The following is an 18,594-nucleotide window of genomic DNA, read 5'->3' as shown; positions in this document are numbered from 1 at the left end:
TCAAATAATGGTCACTGGAGCAATAAAACATTTACAAATAAAGGTTTTCAGTAAAAATCAAGAAGAGAAAAAAGCTTGCAATTTTTTTCCTATAACAATCATGATAAAATATTTAAAAAAATATCTGTCTATTTATTTAATATTATTCTCTGCTGTTTCTGTTTCGTTCTGCAACAATTGTGTGCAGTGATAAATTCCAGCAGCTGCAATATTTCAATATTAGTTATATAATTTATTTGATGTTTATTAGGATCGGTCTATTTTCCAAAACCATTTGCAAGGTATATGTCTCACACCAGCATTGGTCTGAAGGGCTATGGTTGACCAAACGCAGACTTGCTGAGGAGTCATGTTGTTTTATCTCATCTTTTCAGACAGATTTAACTAGGCAACATGCCACATCAAAGAAAGCTAATACATGTCTGTACTAATTAGTGTGTTTGACTAGTGATATGTGTGTGACCTATAAGCACAGACAAAACATTCACACACATCTCTGGAGCTTCACAATTGGAATGTATGCCTGCTATTTTATAAAAAGCATGAAAAGAGCTTGAGAAGTTTCAACTACATACAGGCCTATATGTAGCGATAAACGTAAAAAATAGTTTTGAAGCATTCCTTCACACTCACAGTCCAAGGATATTCCTGTGGATTACAAATATAGTGATTTTGGCACGCCAAGTTGAGTTCCCCAAAGACAGTGTGAAGGGCTCTGACTGCCTGTCATCTTCTACGGACTCCCACTTCAAGCCCATGAGCTTTTTATTTTTTTATGAGGAAGGAACTCAGCACAGTTTGGCTCAAACATCAGAATCCAATTAAAATGTAAATTCACAGTAAGCTGATAAACGGCAACAACAGTTCTTTTGGCGCCACGCAGGAGGCATCCTTCTTTACAGGGAGGCTTGTATCTTGCCTAGAACAGCATGCGAGCAATCAGGCCCAGGAAGTGCCTGGAAAACAGAACATCAGGGTGAAGACCGGCAGCTTAGCGGACCATCATTAAAATGTATATTTCTTTGCTGTTATTTTCACAGTTTTTTGTTCAAGACAGATCTTCTTGTTCTGTAAGACAAGAAGATGCTTTGATGCTAACTCTATCTTACTTACATATCTACAATGGTCACCTTCCCTACAGAGTTTTATTTCTTCACATATAAGAATGCTTCAAATGTTTCCAGATCAAGATTTAAGCCACGGTTTGATAGTGCCACTGGAATCAGAAAGACTTTCTGTTCAGTCTATTGCTGGAGAAATCCCCAAATCCTGATGTGCATACGTTACAAAATTACTGAAATGGCTGACATTTTTTCTTAAAATGAAAACAAACATCCATAGACATTTGTATACATTCGAGAAACAATTCTGAAAAAAGTGGTGCATACAAATTTTACGCACCAACTGGGTTTATTGCTGAGACAGGACCAAAAGGCATCAGCATAAGGCACAAAGCCCTTTAGCGATTTGTAACTTATCTTTATTACAGTCGAGACTTTTATTAAGAAATGCGAATGTCAAAAGAATGTAGCATTAGCACGTTGCTGCTAATAGAGAATACTTTATTGATCATACTAAAAGGCTAAAATAAGCACATTACAGTCAGTAAGTGACCTAACCTGCCTTCAGACTTTAATCCTCAAGACAAACTGAAAACGGGAGAACAGAAATGTATTCTGAGACTTGTGCAAATGTGGCGACCAATTACAAAGCTTGTCTTAAGATCTTTGTTCGTCACTAAGTTCAATGTACGGATTTTACACATGATGACTTTATTTCAATTGTTTACTTCCATGTTTGAATACTTAGAAATGTAAGTCTATTCACAAAATCAATTTACAATGCCAGCAGTTTCTCCCACTGTACAGGAGTAAGAAAGAACAATTAAAGAAAATTTTTCATCCGATACATCAAACATTTTATATTAAAGATGAGTCCGGTCTCGTCCACCTTATCATTATGTCTGGACACATGCATGTCTGCAGCATATGCTCATTTTCCTTCCAGACATTCAGACATCCATGCTTATCTCCTGTCATCACACAGATGCAGGAGGCGGCATGCCCCCCTCCTCAAGATTATATCTAGAGCGGCACTCCAAGGAGAAATGATCAACCTGCTTATTGCGCTTTAGACATTTGATGAAGATGAAAAGATGTGAATGGCTCCATTATAGTTTGGAGTGATGAAACAGCTCATTCAATGAATAAAAAAAATTCAAATTATGTTATTTTTTTTTCTCCATGTAACATGGTGTGCTCTTTTGGGACATTCGGATTACTTAAAAGAACCATAGAGTACCTGATAATATCAAAGCTTACATTAAAACAGATTATTTGAATAATATCAGAAGATTTAAGTAATAAATAAAAATCTAAGAGTTCACAACTGGGCGTGCTAATAAAAACTGTTTGGACCTTTATCTGTTATAAATGACAAAACAATCTCAGAGGAATATCAAATTATGTTTTTCACTTTGAAGTAATGCTTTCCATTTTTAAATCTGCTTTAGCTTAAGTTGCTCAAAAATATTTTTCAGTTCTCTTGAACTCCTCTCTCGTCACTCAGGAGGAATTTTGGATCACTCTTTTATACAGCGTGGCTGCAGATTAGCAGATTCACATTCATGCACAGATTCTGTCACAACATTTTTACCAAGCTAAGATCTAATTCTTTTAGGCCATTAGAAGCACTTAATAATTTTGCTTTCTGAGTCATTTAACTGCTGAATAATGTGTGCATTTGAGCTCACTCTGACAGAGATTTGACCGAGTTTCAGCCAGTCTTTGCTTGAGGTTAATAAAGTGAACCCAGTCAGTGACATAGGGTGTAGGTCGTTCAATGTTTTGTAGCTGTCCCTCTTTGAAACCTAAACAGTAAGTGAGATTTGATCAAATCTTGGCTACTGGAGTCCTGAAAGCAGTTTATCACTACAAGTGACGTAGGTACAGTACATGCTGATACAGAGTACAAACACTGAGTAATTAACAAGTTGGAACTACGATAACTTTTGAAAACAAATGTAATTTATTTAGACGTTCTTCTTTTTAAGCTTGTTGATAATGACATCATTTTAAGACAAGACTCACCATCTATTTTAAACTCCATATCCTGTCTTTTAAGGTGTAGTAAGTAGAGGCAATTTCTCAAAATTTCAACATGGGCTTCCTCGTTATTTCTTGTGTAGTTTTGCATTTTGATGGCTTGTGTTTGTGAAAACACATTTTTGATCTTTTTTCCCGCTGCTTCCTCTCGGATATGGTCATCACACCTTCTCTGAATACAGTTGATTGCTCCCTCAGTAGATATAGAGCCCCTTTCAAACTAAAATGTCCTTATTTGCTATTTTGTTGGTTTATACCTCAGTGTTAGTTTAGTTTTGTTTGTGACTTCTTGTTTTGCAGTAGGAGAGTTTTGAATTCTGTAAAATTAATGTTATGTTATTCATCACCAGCTTCCTCCCGCCAACTCTTTCTGCTTTGGATCCTCAACAACCACCCCCACAACAGATGATTTTAATTTTATCGTCACACGTAAAACCGTTGAGTCAGGAGAAATGCGGTTTCTGTTCAGCGATTGCAATGCATTGGCTTGGTTGAGGCCAACAAAAGGAGAAAAATTTATCCACAGGAAAAAAAAATAAATCTGACTCCATAGTCATATGTCATTGCACACATAATGTGGTAGATTTATACAAATTATTTGTAATTTTTTATACAAATTTGCCTGTGCTTGAAATGATGAGTTTTAAATTATGTAAACTTTCATAATTCATTTTCAAGAGGTATTAGTATTTCTTTGCAGTCAAACATTTGGAATGTTTAGTTAACTTTCTGCAGAATATGTTCACAAGTTCTTAAATTTTAATTATTTTGATGTTGAAACATGATGCTTCAACATCATCATGTTTCAACATCATAATTTGATTAAATTTGATAAATCTCCCCTCAAAACCCTATAAAAAAACTACAATGGCAACATGACTTATTAGACTTTGGATAACTTGTTAAATGTTGTCCAGTTGAAGCCTTATGGCAGATTTTCATCCATTCATCCATTATCTAAACTCGCTTAACCTTGCAGGGTCACAGATGAGCTGGTGCCTATTTCCAGCACTCCCTAGGGTAAAAAGTGGAATGACTTTCATGCATAAAAATCACTAAATACTTCTTTTAGTAGACTTACCACAGCATTACAACAAATATTGTATAATCAAAGGTGTGCAGACTGAAAATGGAGGCCATTGTTAATCAGTTAAATGACTTGATTAATATAATTTACAAGAATCAAGCAAGAAAAACACAAAAAAGTGCAGTTATCTCAACTTGGAGATGGACAGCAAAAGTTTGATCTACGACATCCTTTTCCAAACAAAAATTTTCTTGCAGGGTTCAAAAGATGTGGTGTTGCTTTGTTTTTTTTTTCATGTCAATTCCAGACTATGCACCTTCAAAATACCTGTTTGTTATTAGGCACTGCATTCGGGTAGCGAAATTCATCTTTTCCAGATGTCTGAGGGTAATAGAGTCATTGTTTCATTTTTACAGACGGCCTTCCAGACCTCAATATCCTCGCAAGGGGTTCAGCAAAGGTATTTGGAAATATTGTTTTTGGCTGTTTACATTCTGAAGCTCTTTAGTTCAGAAAGTGCCAAAATATTAAAGATACATCCACAATAGATTGTTGTCTTTTTCTGAGAAATGTTAAGATTTCTGTTAGTCAGCAAGCCTAGCAATATCTGAAACAGTGAATCAGTTCAATCTTTTCAGCAGTTTAGCCTTGTTTAAATCACATGATAACTTATCACGACACTTACACACGCAGTATGTACGTGTTGAGAAGGAAACATTGTGTCTCTTTAAACTAAAATTTATGTAGGTCAAACCTGATCATAGGCAAAATTTTTCATATAGCAGGTAAATGTTTAGAGCTCAATCACGTCCTGAAATAGGACTGCTATTTCAAGACGTGCTAGCACCTTTGAAATGCAGAAACAAAAAAACATAACATCCATTAGAATTCATTCCATAAAATGGGCCAACAAGTGATTTTAATCAAACCTATATCCCCTTTGAAATATTTAGAAGAAACGTTATTGTCAATTCATGTCCCTTGGTGTGTGATAAAGCACACCTTGGTGCTGAGCTGATTTAAACCAGTTTCACTCCTGCTTTGATGCCCAGCAACAGGTGCGCCTTGCCGAGTTGCGTAAGGTCAAATCATAAATTGGGCAACACTGCTCTCTGGTGGCTAATTAAGGGTAACATCCTTATTTCGCCTTTAAAATAATTAACCCACCAAGTCAGTCATATTCATCGATTCTTTTGGTCCAGCATTACATTTTATGAAACATGAGCAAATTTAAAAGCCGAGTTATTATTTAACTTTTACCTAAATCAACCCCTGCCCTCTGGATGCTTTTTTGCCACTGAGTTCACTTAATTTATTTAAAACAAGTAAACAAAAACACCTCAGCAGATAAGAAAATGAACTGAAATAAGACTAAGACAGCATAAATTTCATGAGATTTCACAGAAGATTTTTCAGACAAACAAAATCTAACAGTCAAATATTGTGTTGGGAGTGAGATAATAAGCCATGATCAATGGAACCATTAATTTTGAGGAGGTCGAAATCCCTGGTAATGCTAGTGTTAAAGTTGCAGCATGTAAGTTTTAAATTTTTTTATACGTTAAAACTGTCATGTTGTGACATCAAACGGGTAATCTATGAAAAGATAGAGCTTATTCATCTTCTCCCATTGTTATCAGAAGAAATGTACTGCTCATGATCAAAAACAACCAGTGTCTTAGTGCTGTCAATCACTCTTGTGTAAGCACTCCTAAAAGTGCAAATGACAACTTACCGTTATTTGCTGTCATCAGTGGTCATGCTAACCAGCCTGAGCTGTCATGGCAGGTTCTGGCATTGGGAAGAAGCTGTACCACGGCAGAGAGAAAGGGGGAGGTAGTACCAATGAGTGATTGACAGCATCAAGAACCCCCTCCTAGCTCTGATTGGTCGTTTCTGACAGAGCAGTGCATTTGGACAGAAGACGGCAGGCCCATTAGGAGAAGGCAGAGGAGCTTAATTTTTTCACTGGTCATCTCGTATTACACAAAGTATAATATGTTGTGATCATTTTAACAAATATGCATGAGAACTTATTTCTTTTCAGAAAAGTTACATTCTGTAGTTTTATGGAGGTCCAGCCATCAGTTTGTGATCTCAAGCTTAATTATATGTGTAATTGAACAATGATTTCAAGCACACACCCAAGTATATCAATCACTGAACAAATCTGTGTGTGGCCAGGTACTTTTCACTGCACTGTACTATGGAAGCCCTTCTAGATGCACCTTTCTCTTCACAGTATGTGAATACAATAAAAAAAAAATAAATAAAAAAAAATGTTTTTTTTTCTTGTAAAAAACTGTTTCATCTCTTCTGGTGAAACAAACAAACATTTAAATGCTGCTCATCCAGCTCGTGTATGTCGAGTACAGTAGAACAGCATCGGACTCTTCAACTCACAAGCACAAAATGATAAATGTCTAAGCACCAGTGATAATATTTTATCCTCTTGTGCACGCACATATTTTATCTGCTCGTGTGGAAAACCACATTAGACAGATTTGCTGAAATATTGAGGCACATGCTGCTTCACATCTAGGTGTTGGCAGGGTCTACAACTCATCAGGATTCAGGTACCCCTGGCATTCAAATGTGGGTTCATGCCGACAGATCATTTTTGGCAATCTTCTACGCTAAATATCTTATTCCATGTAAATGTTTGCTTCACGCAATGTGTTCCGTTGTTTTTAATATCCTAATTATGTGAAATGAAATGTTTTCATTAAAAAAAAAGAAGCAGAAGATTCAGATCTAAATCTAATTTGAAACCTATGCCTATAAATCTTGAAAAATTGTACTCAGACTAACCTGCACAATCCAGCTGAGTTTGAACTAATTTGCTATGAAGAATGGGAGATAATTTTTAATGCAAAGCTGGTGGAGACATACCCCATAAGGCTGTCATCTGCAAATATAGAATAAGGTTGTTCAACAAAACATACACTAAACAGGCTAAGTGCAAATGCACAGCATGGCTCACATTGTGCACAGGCTGTTTTTGTTCTGCAACATATAATGCCAAGCAAATGCATTGTTTGTGTTACGGAATATGAAACAGCTTAAAGACTATGAGAACTTTTGCAATTATATTACAAATAAAAGCGAGATTTTTCCAGATTCATTTAAACTTTGATTTATTTGATTACACAGAGGCTTAAATAGCTGCAGTCTGTCTTGTTTTGGGTTATCAGTATGCTGCTAAATTTGCTTTTTTCTTTTGATTGCAACAGATTAAAAAAAAACAAAATAATAATGATGCTTTAAACTTCAACAATATGCAACATAAAAGGACAGTTTTTTTATACAGAAGATTTATTTCCCAATTCAATGCACAAAAAATATTTTCCCCTTAACTGTCACACCTACAAATAACTCGTTGAAATAATAGATTTAACAACCACCATAGGGAATGAACATGAAGTGAACTAACAGGATATACAGTATATAACAGGACAGAATTGATTGTAGCAGAATGGTTAGGACTGTTTATCATGCTGCTGCTGACAGGTTAGTGATATCAAGCAGGTTCAAACATGCATTCATCTGTACCTTTGCTTTTGCATCCATCAGACTGAAAAACCAAATAAATGTATCCAGTAAAAGGCATAAGGGACAAGCACATTTATAATTGTAATGTAATGACTAGCCATTGCAACATAGCATAGATTAAAAAAACAACAAAAAAAACAACCCTATTTCATACATGTCCCAAAAATTTAAATACAGATGTACAGCATCCATTCGCTCTTTCTTTTTATGGTAAAATCTAAGGGTAAGCAGTGATAAGATGGCCAACCAGTGCAGGAATGGGGAATGTGTATTTAGCTCGATAGTCAAAACATTGTGTTGATGTCATTACAGGAAGCCATTAGCTAAGATATGAAGCCCATTTAATCTCTGGTGGAAAATTTTACAGTTAAAAAGGGGGTAAGCTTTAAATTAGGTATACATTGGTCTGAGAAAGAAAGTAAAAAAAAAAAATAAAAAATTTAACCACAACTTTTATTCTGTTTTTGGATGCTTTTGGGTTTGCCAAAATAATCAGCCTCTATTTCAGCCTGTTTCCAGCCTCCTGCCAAGATTTTTCAATGAATAAGGGAACGCCTTCTGTGGTTCTCCATGGCCAGGTGATCCGGATATTTTATTTAAACGTAAAAAAAAAAAAGAAAAAAAAAGAAAGCGATTTGTATTTTCACAGGTTTTGTGCACCTCCAATTTTCATGTGTCTGTTAGTGCCAGAGTGCAACACATGCAATGTAAAGAAAACCTAGAAGAAAAACTTCACAGTGTTGTGTCTTTCACCAACCGTGTCTCATGCTCACCAAAGGCTACAATTAGGAGCTAGCTTGGGTGGAATTTCTTGCTTTGTGCTACTACGAAGAGTCACTGCTTGGTCACAAAATACACTGTTGAACAAATTTCTGAACTTTATTTTCCGGGATCATATTACTATTTTAGCTTTGTGATAGTCTTCTAAAAGGAACACTAAACGCTTTTCCAAAAAAAAACAATTTACAAGAAAATACAAAACTTGTATAACATCCACCTACACGTGGTTGGTTGCCAGAAAAATTACAAGCAACAGATGGTTTTTTGTTTAGTCCCTTCTCATTATTTTGAGAGAACATTTTTAAGGCAAAAAATAAGAGAAGTTTAGTGGATGACTGCAGGCATAGCGATTTTACATAGGTTAATTTCATTTCATAAGAACTTTTATACTTCTGTTTATCTTTGGGAATAAAGAAGCAGAAAAAATGTTCAGTAGTGATGACTATAATTGGAAGAATATATCTACTGACATTAAATGTTTCATCACATTGCTCCCCTTCTGTGCTCAATCCCATTCAGTTAGGTAAACTAGCATCTCAGTATAAGCCACAACTTAATTATGTAAATGATTTAGTGCATTTATAGATACCTCAAGTGAAGTAATGATACACCAAGCAGACATCTGATTATTTCTTATGCATATGTACACCTGGTGGCTCAAGATGTTTTAGATTGTCGAAAACAAGAATTCTAATATCAAACAGGTGCTGAATAATTGTGATAACTACAGAACAAAGTTTAAAAATTTAAAATCAGGAACAAGAACTAACGCTGAAAGAATAAAGAAGTTAATTAAGCTCTGTGGGACATTACAGACAAACAGCAAGAGGAAAACATATAAAAGTGAACACGGATTAAAAGTCCCTCTTTCTGTTGTTGATCCTTGCTGGGAAACAGGTTCTGCGGTCCTGATCGAGGCACGAAGGCTTGCTGCAATTATCTGTTATTGCCAAACTCATCAGATGACCAATTTTTAATACAAGTAGAAAAGCAAATTGGTTTCAAAACCAACGAAGGCACACACACACATACACAGGCACACACCCACCCAAATAAACATTTGCTCTCACGGTGAGAGTAAGGCAGGCAACGATCACTGAGGTTGAATGTAGGAAGGCAGTGCATGGGGTGGGAGAAAGGCAAACTTGAATGAGCGGCTGTTTAAGTGGCCCTGCCTTCTGGCAGAGGCTCGCTCTGGCTTACAGGACTGCCCTGGGGGCCGGCTACTGGAGGAGGAGTCAGTGTGTAGGGGGGAGGAGCTTCGCTGATGCGAACCGAGTTTCCACCCTGGGAAATGAGAGGAGTGTTGTGGGAGAGATGAGGGGAGTCGGACTCATCGTTTTGAGCGCATTCGCTGTATGGAGGCGGCTTCAGGTCATCCTCTGCAAGGGAAAAAAAAAGAAAAAGAAAAGCCAACCAGTTTTAATCTTTTCGTACAAACACAAACTTATAGTGATTTTTGTCAGACCGGTTTTATCTATTCTACCTTCAGGATTCCTCAGGCCATCTAAGACTTTTTTTAATAGCATCTATTTACATTATTATTAAGGTATATTTTCTCCAAGTTAGAATCATTCCATAACATTTCCTCATTACGTAACAATTTGGAAATTTAGTTAACATATAATCATAAACTACTTCAATCCTTAAGAAACAATTTTATAGTCCGATTATTATTGACTGCCTAAATAAATGTTTTTTTTTATTTGGAGATATTATAAAAATGTAACTTAATTAAATTTATTCAAAATAAATACACTTATTAAATATACTGCTTTCAATAAGTAACTCATCAGCATGGCCTCTCCTCTCATCTGATCTCCAGTCTAGGAATGCAACATCTGTGGTATTAGTCAAAAATTTATTTTACAGCCTTCTTATCAATACACATGCATGTAAAACATGCACACCATAACCAATGTACACAGTTAAGGCCAGATGACAAGTAAAAAAAATGACAAATTATAGTGAAGATGTCTCCTTTATTAATACTACAATCTGCTGGAGACAAATATAAACAGTATAACAGGAAGTACTATTAAGCTGAAATTAGTCATATGTTCTCTTGCAATAGATTGACAACAGGTCAGAACCATCATCGCATCCCATCTACTTAAGAGTTGGTTTTCAGCTAAGCAATTCCTGAGAATTGACATCAAATCTCAAAATATTGATAATGAGCATCATTTAGTGAAACACTTCCGCCAACATTTCAGAGACCCATTTCCCTGACTTAAAATTTTGCTTGTTTTTAGCATTTTGCCAATAAATGTTGAAGCACAGTGAGTTACTGCTCACTACCGTCCTGAGTTCATGACAAGCACTGTGCCTCAACCAGAAATTTTACAACAACAATATTTTATAATTTTCTTCCACCTTAAAAAAAATGTTTTAGTTCTTCATTAAAGCTTAAAAAATACAACATAATGAATAAAACATGTGCAGGGTTATGTTGAAAACACCTGCAGCAAAAAGAACAGACTGAAAGTACAGTAAAAGTTTCCGAACAGCAGCACATTTCCATCACTGCTTACAATGCAACCTCAAATTACCAGACTCATGATTCAATCATGCTGTGTCCGAGATATTTCCGGCCAAAAATGTACAACTGAAATATTGAAGCCATATATGCAGCGCCTGGAAAAATATACAAATGCACTTGAACTTCAGATTACAACACTCTGATAACCATAAATGAGATCCAGTACAACTAATGGTCGTCAGAATCTCCTAATAAGTAAAAAGAATCTGAGTAATTTAATCAGAATATAGATCGACTGGTTTCCTGAAGGTCTCAAAGGTTTGTAAGAGAATGTTAGCGAAAAAAAACAAACAACAAAAAAAAATACAGCATCATGAAGACCAAGAAACATTGCAGACATGTTAAGGATTAAATTTCAGAGTGTGAAAACTGAATCAATCTGCATTTTATTGAGGGGTAGCACTGTCAAGGGGCTCAATAAAAATCACAGATTTTTATTTGCACTATGTAATTAAAGAATTAATTGATAATCCTGCTACTCCTAATAGTTGATAAAACCATGACATGAGCGAATGAAATGAAAAAGCTCCCATCACGTAAAGACATTTCTGCTGAGATGTCACCATTTCACCACTATAACCACATCCTGCCATCAGACTAAACAAGCACTTCAGAAACAACGTGTAAGTTACAAAGAAGGAGGCTCTGAAGTTCAGCTCAGAAACAGTACAACTGGAGAAGAAAGCTCAGGTCAACCTAAATAAAAATAAATAAATCTCAAATTCAAATTAGGAGCAATCATTTTGAGTTCACCAAAGGGAAGACGTTGTTTATAGCATATTAGTGTACAGAGTAAAGCCAAAGTTAGTCAGATAAAATAAACCTTCAAAAAACTGACCACACTAACTGACACTGAAAAAAAAAAATATTTTAAAAACATATTTAATATACTACTTTATTTTTTCTCTTGCTAGAACTAGTAAGATAACAATTGTGTAGCTAACTTATTTAAATTCAAACAGAAACTGAATTTTCATACACACAGATAGCTACTTTCCTGTGTAACAAAAACACAAAGCTTTTATTGTCCTTTACTACCATATCAGGGTAAATTTCGTCCTCTATGCGGATTCTTCTGCCCGAGTGAAACTGTTCAGAAACCAACAGAGAAGTCAGTAATAAAGCCAGGTGGACTTTCCCACCATCAACAGTCATAAAGTGTGAATAAATTTGTGCAATTCAAATGGTGCAGCATAACATCTACCAGTTTACTATTAAACACTTGCAAAGGTGTTTATCTCCTTTAAACTTTAACATATTATGTCGCATTGTAACTACAAATGTCAATGTACTTTGCTGGAATTTTGTGCAACTGAGCAAAACAAAGTCTCAAGTGCAGAACTAAGTGGAAGAGAAATGACATGAGTAAGAATTTCATTGTAAAGTGCTTTGCGTCACCCTTTAAAATTCAACCCCTAAATAAAATCCAAAATAGTCAATAGTCTTCAGATGCCATTTCTTAGTAAACAGAATCTAGCTGTTTCTAACTTAAATGTTCCCATAAATACAGTTATATCTCAGAGAGCATTAGTGAACAATGACCAAGAAACACACCAGACAGAAACTTGTGAAGTTTGAAGCAAAGTTTTAGTAAAAAAAACAAACAAAAAAAAAAAAAAACAGGATATCCAAGGTTTTTACATGTCATGGAGTAAAGCAATCCCTCATTAGAAAATGCAAAGCGAGTAGTCTAACTACAAACCTCCAAAAAAGTGTCTGTCCACCTTAACTGAACGCTCAAAGAACAAAAGTCAGAGAACCAGTCAAATGACTTGTGGTAACTACAGAGAAGTTTCTCAGATAGAGAGCAGCCTGTGCACTCTATAAATCTGACCTTTATGAAAAAGTGGCAGAAAGAAATTGAAAATGCAACAAATTTCTGATGAGAAAGAAAAAAAAACTTTCTGGTCAACAAGAAATAAATAGAAAAACAAGAAAAAAACATGAGTGAAAGAAAATAAACACAGCACATCCCTCTGAAAACACTACCCTGAACATAAAACATGGTGGCAGCATCATGCTGTCCCCCAGTGCTTTCCTCAGTACGAAGCACAAGGAAGGCGGTCAAACCTGTTGTGAATATTAATAGAGACAAACACAGAGCAACCAAAGAAGAAGGCCCGTTGTTGGCAACAATAGATTTGAGACTGGGGTTAGGGTCACTTTTCAGCAGGACAACAACATGAAACATACAAAGACAACTAAAATAAAATGATTTAAGGAAAAATGCTATGTATTCATTGTGCATCTTTTAGAGAAGCCTTCTATGTCCTCAATGCTGCTACTTGGATATAAAGTAGGACGTCTGTGTTGTACCTTATATCTGTATATCCACATGTGAGTGGATAGCAGCAAAACACATAAGAGGAAGGGGATAGGAAAAAAACCAAAAAAAACTTAGGTATTTATGCTGACTGGCTCTGATTGCATGAGGAGATAAACTGATGGATTCCATATTACAGGTCTTATGTACATGTTTGTTACCTCCAGAGACCACCTCGTATGGTGGGGGCATTTCCAGGTGGGAGAAGGATGCAGTCGGGGGCATTGTTGAGGACGGTTCCTCAACTGAAAAGTCCTCTTGAACGCCATACCAACTGGGCCACACAGATGCTTGCTACAGAGGAGGCAAATACATAATAAATATATACACACGAGCAAAAAGCAGAAGCACTGAAAATGCAGAAGTGCATAAATGTACATATAAAGGACATCCATTATGAAGTTTTCAGCTGGTCTGGGTTTATATGGACACTTCTCTAGAGATAACAGTTATGATAGCATTTATTTTGTACACCTGTAACTCTTAAAGAGACAGTGTTATGCATTTCCAGGCACATTTTGCCATTTTATAGCACAAACAAGTAACTGTGTTACTTTCAGCTGTTATAAAAATGTTGTAACAAATATGATTTAAAAGAAATGTGATGCCTTTAAATTCTGTCTTTGTCTCTTTAAGAAACTTCTGCTCTTTCCAACATCCCACCTTCAGCACATCATCACAACAATGCTTTGCATTATGAAGTTTACAACCATCCCTAGGAGAGTTGGAGTGAAAAGTAATTGGCGGGAGCCCAGCAGATGTGCAGTTCCGAAGGTGTTTGCTATTGGCTGCTGGCGCTAATTTAAAGGAGCTGCAGGTGAAGGGTGCTCTGTGAGTCAGAAGTTCGGCTAAAGACTGCAGCACCAAGGAGGAGCAGTGTGAAAAAGATGGTGCTTGGTGAGACCAAGTGTTTCGATACCACCTCCAATGGTTGCCATGGGAGATTCAAGGATTTCTCAAACATGCATTAAAAGAATCAAAGCAACACTCCATGTATATTTTTGATGGTGGAGTAATATTACACAATATAAGGCTAAAAAGAAAAATGCAGATTTTACATAATACCACATCTCCCCCCTTTAGAAACAGTTTTCTCCAGGCCAAATCATTATCACTTCTGGACCTCAGTTATCAAATTTCATTAGGCCACAACTTAACCACCAAGGACTGATTCAAATAAGCAGTGTACCAGAGAAGTATGAAAACCAATTTATGGGAAAGGTAGCATTCAAAAATACATTGATGTCTCTTATCATATTATGAGTTTTGTAGTTAAAAGTGAATAATGTGGTTAGAGAAGATTTAGCAATTTAATCTTATTCATTCAGGCTCAAAATTGAGGTATTTTGTACCGTAATTTTCCCAAACAGTCATTGGGTCACGGATGACCTTAAGACCTTCCTGCTTATCATCTAAACATGGAACATTATCCACCAGAGACTGCAAAGGCTGCAAGGAGGACAGAAAAACAACAGGAGGAGTATGTAAATAATTTATAAAAAGACAGAAAAGCGGGAACAATCAGTTAATAATCAGATGGAATAAGTAGTGTGAAGAAGCTGTAAAAAAGTGAGAAATATGCAACAAAATGTGTGTCAGGTTAAGGTGAGAGGGATTCTGATTCTACAAGCTGGCATATAATTACTTGTCTGACAGAAGCAACTAGACTACATGTTCTTTCATGTCTTGTAAACATTCAAATATGACGCAGGATATTATAAATGATCATGGAAAACCCGAGCCTCAGAGCACTGGCATTGAGCAGTTTCATTTATTTTCTTCTGCAAATGGGGCATTTCCTGGGGAACAAATATTCCAAACAAGGCTAAAAATATAAATGTCTGTTCTCAGATGTAGCAAGATCAGTTAGAAAAAAACAGTATGTTGTGGATGAAATTATTTAACTCCCTTTTCTTTGGACACTTTTAGAAAAAAGAAAGGATGTGCAAACTGTTTCCACTTGTTTGTTTTAGCAAATTGAAGATTCTGTCCAGTTGTTATAAAAAGGCCATGAAATTTACAAGTTGTGAGGCCAAACCTGAAGAGGTCATCTAAGGTAATCCAAAGCAGTTCTTGACTGATCACTGAAGCATCAATATAACGGGAAGTTATATTTTAAGTTAATTATATTTTAAAGCTTTAACAGATCAGACTAACCCTAAATTCATTTTCTTTCAGTATTTCTATGCTTTGGATCACAAAAAAAAAAACAGAAGATGAGAATGTTAACAATCAAGCAAGAAGAGAAATACAAACAATAACTGGTAAAATTGATTTTTTAGTCAAAAGTGGAGCATACAGTTGTCTGTAAATGAACTCAGCTCTTAGTTTGTTATCAAAAAGATTGCATAACGCAGTTCTTACAAATACGGTTGAACTGTTACTCTATCACACTGTTGAAAGTCATAAGTTAAACATCTAGATTTCAGTTATTTATTCAGCTAAACTCATATAAAAGCACAAATGCATCTAGTGAATTCCGGCAAAGATCTTTATACTTTATATGGATAAAGTAGCTAATAGGAGAGAGCGGAAACAAATGCATTCCTGAGTGAAACCACAAACAACTTGTCTGTTAAAACATCACCCAGCCAACAGTGACCTTACAACAGTAATGAAGGCATGCTAGAAGCAGAAAACCTATTTAGACAACACATTTTAGAAACAGGACGTAGGTTCTGGACTTACATTCTGTCTCTCACACATCTGATGAAGGTAAGCCCTTCCTCCGACGATGACTATTTGTGCATTGCGGGTGTTGCTCAAATATGCTGCCAGCTGCCTTTGTCTTGACCGGTACCAGCACACATAGAAGAAGATCTTTATGATGATGAATATTATAACAACTCTGTGGGAGGAAAAATATGTTTAGAATAAAAACCTCCAAAGTGGTAAAAATTAAAAGGTGCAACAGTCAGAATTCTAAGAATGAAAGAAGGAGACGTCTCGCAAAGCCTCTAAATTATAAATAGCATCCATGCGTTAAAATATAGTGACCACGGATGCAACAACTGTTTGCACGTCATGCAATTGCACCTTTTAAAATCTTCCACACACATAAGTATTATCTGTAACCAGTGTTTGTGAACGTGTACCATCAGAAATACACACTGTTATACACTTGCTTAGTAGTTAATATGCCTTTGAGTGCAACTGGGTTCTCCTATTGTTTTTCCAAATTGCAACTAAAACATTGTTAAACTGATGTTATTCCAAGTTCTGATTACAGGGAAATGGAACGCCGCAGAAGCAGTCACCAGCAGTTTTTTTTCCCCTCAGTTTATTTTTTGTCTTCTTCACTTTCTATGGTGGTTCTTCAACCATTTTTTTAATTGCACTTCCCTTTTGAGTAGTATCTGAGGCAATGTTTTTGATAATTATATAAAAATCTACTTTTTTTTCTTAAGTATTTTGTAAATAACTGAGACCAATGTTTCCTTTGTGTTAGTTTGTTAAAGTCAGGAACTGCTTGATAGGCAATTATGTTTAGGCTGGAGGCAGTGTAGCACAAATGAGCTTCCTGTGTGAAACACAAAACACGAGACGTGAACATGAAATGCTGCCCTGTCGGTAACTACTCAACAGAAAGATGAAGCAGTATTAAAAATATTTTTAATTCCTTTGAAAACTGATTCAATATTTTTGATTTTACATTGCTTTATTTTTGTATTACAAAGTTACTTAGCATTATTTTTGCTTTACGTTGTTTGTACTCCATGCACACCTCAGAAGGGAATATAATCAGTGAGCACCACCTTCTACCTCTGTTTCATATGCGAGTAATTAGAGCTTTTCTGTGTAAAAAAGTATGGCAAACAACAATCATTTGAAGGCTCGTGGTTTCATAAATTGCAATGGTGTTTTGGTGACTGCAGTTGTTTTAAGAGTCAGTATCAGTATCTATATTTGTAATATTAACTGAACTGACATAATCTTAAATGCATTCTTGTTTTCAGGTCAGAATATCGTTTGTCTTTGTCATACATACATATAATATGCTCCAGTAATACTTATTACAAGTCAAACATAAAATAAAAAGGACAAGGTATTATTCATCGGAATATGAACAGAGATGAACAGTTGTTTTCAGGACTGTATCCGTAAAATTTTCGTAAGCGGTATTGTTTTTTTTGGCAATAAATGATAGCTAAATCACATAATACATTTTTAACTTATAAATAGCAGATTCCAAAATTTTCATACCACTACAGTACAACCAATAGCGACACACTGTTGGTAAGTGAGTACAAAGTCATCAGTCTACAGTCAAAAAGAAATAAACACACAGCTATTGAAAAAAATAAATAAAAATTCACTTACATATACCAGTAAAGCTCCATTTCATAAGACGCTTATAGCTGAGAGGAGAGTCTCATTACTGAAGAACCACACAACTTTCCCTGCAAATACAAATAATTTTGGTTACGAGGAAGCAACATTTCTCACGTCAGTTTACTTCAATGCTAGCAGACTCAAGCATGTTGTAGCATTTCTGAAACTTTAAACATAAACAAACTTAAACACCAAAGTCCTTTATAAAATTAGAAACAAATTTAGTACAGAAGTAAACTTACCTTAAAACGACAGAGACGTCCACCTGAGTTGGCTAGCAAGGTGTGCCATTTCTCTTTCTATTTTCGGGTGAGAGTCGGTGAAGCTCCAGGAGCCAATTGAGGCTGCTGCTAGTGTTAGCTAGGATATCCGCGTAGCAGGCCAAAACAGCAGCAGCTTTAGTCACTTATTCCGAGCGCAAAACAACGACTAAAACCGTTCTGTTTGATAAACACGCCTCTCCGTTGTTCATAACATGCCATTTACTATCAATTGGGCGAGCTATTTGTTGAATTCAGGCTAAATTAAGAACTTAAGTAGACTGGGCGCAGTTGAAGCTAACGCAGACTGACTGACCACATCCTCCAGTGTTCTGTGCTGCTTTCAGTTACCCAGGTGGGCGGTGTTTATGGGGGTGTTGATATCACGCTTCCAGTAAGATGCTCCCCTTCACACAAACCAGATTCTCAGTACGAATTAATTGGTACTCTTTGCTTTAGACTAAATAAATAAATAAATATTCTGTCATCCATGCCGTATAGCAGTACAAAGTAACTTTGTCTAAACACCCAAGAAGCCTGTTTTCTATTATTATTTAGCAATCATTCCTGCTTCTCTACACACTTCAGCCTGTATATATATTTTTATTTTGCTGATTTTTTTCTACCATATTTGTAACCAACAGAACTACAGATAAGAAAGTGCATAAAAATGT

General features: G+C 35.9%; 1 protein-coding gene across 1 annotated transcript; it reads right to left on the bottom strand.

Annotated features, from left to right (window-relative positions):
* Nucleotides 1–7,251: 7,251 nt before the first annotated feature.
* Nucleotides 7,252–18,577, bottom strand: si:dkey-118j18.2. Its single transcript, XM_044103862.1, has 5 exons — nucleotides 17,903–18,577; nucleotides 17,649–17,728; nucleotides 16,017–16,176; nucleotides 13,490–13,622; nucleotides 7,252–9,845 (listed from the first exon to the last, which is right to left on the bottom strand). The coding sequence occupies exons 2-5, from the start codon at nucleotides 17,666–17,668 to the stop codon at nucleotides 9,625–9,627; spliced, it is 534 nt and encodes a 177-aa protein (XP_043959797.1). The 5' UTR covers nucleotides 17,669–17,728; nucleotides 17,903–18,577; the 3' UTR covers nucleotides 7,252–9,624.
* Between the last annotated feature and the right edge of the window lie 17 nt (nucleotides 18,578–18,594).

The sequence above is a fragment of the Gambusia affinis genome, linkage group LG21 (assembly GCF_019740435.1).
Source record: "Gambusia affinis linkage group LG21, SWU_Gaff_1.0, whole genome shotgun sequence".
Lineage (NCBI taxonomy): Eukaryota > Metazoa > Chordata > Actinopteri > Cyprinodontiformes > Poeciliidae > Gambusia > Gambusia affinis.
The sequence above is the reverse complement of the archived record's forward strand: the minus strand, read 5'-3'. Positions and strand labels throughout refer to the sequence as shown.

Bases quoted from the DNA above. Each gene is read 5' to 3' on its own strand.
- si:dkey-118j18.2 (XM_044103862.1), bottom strand. From the start codon at position 17,668: ATGGAGCTTTACTGGTATAT. The intron at 16,177-17,648 runs GTAAGTGAATTT...TTCCTCCCACAG, and splicing joins ATGGAGCTTTACTGGTATAT to AGTTGTTATAATATTCATCA. The intron at 13,623-16,016 runs GTAAGTCCAGAA...CCTCCTCTGTAG, and splicing joins AGATGTGTGAGAGACAGAAT to CAAGCATCTGTGTGGCCCAG.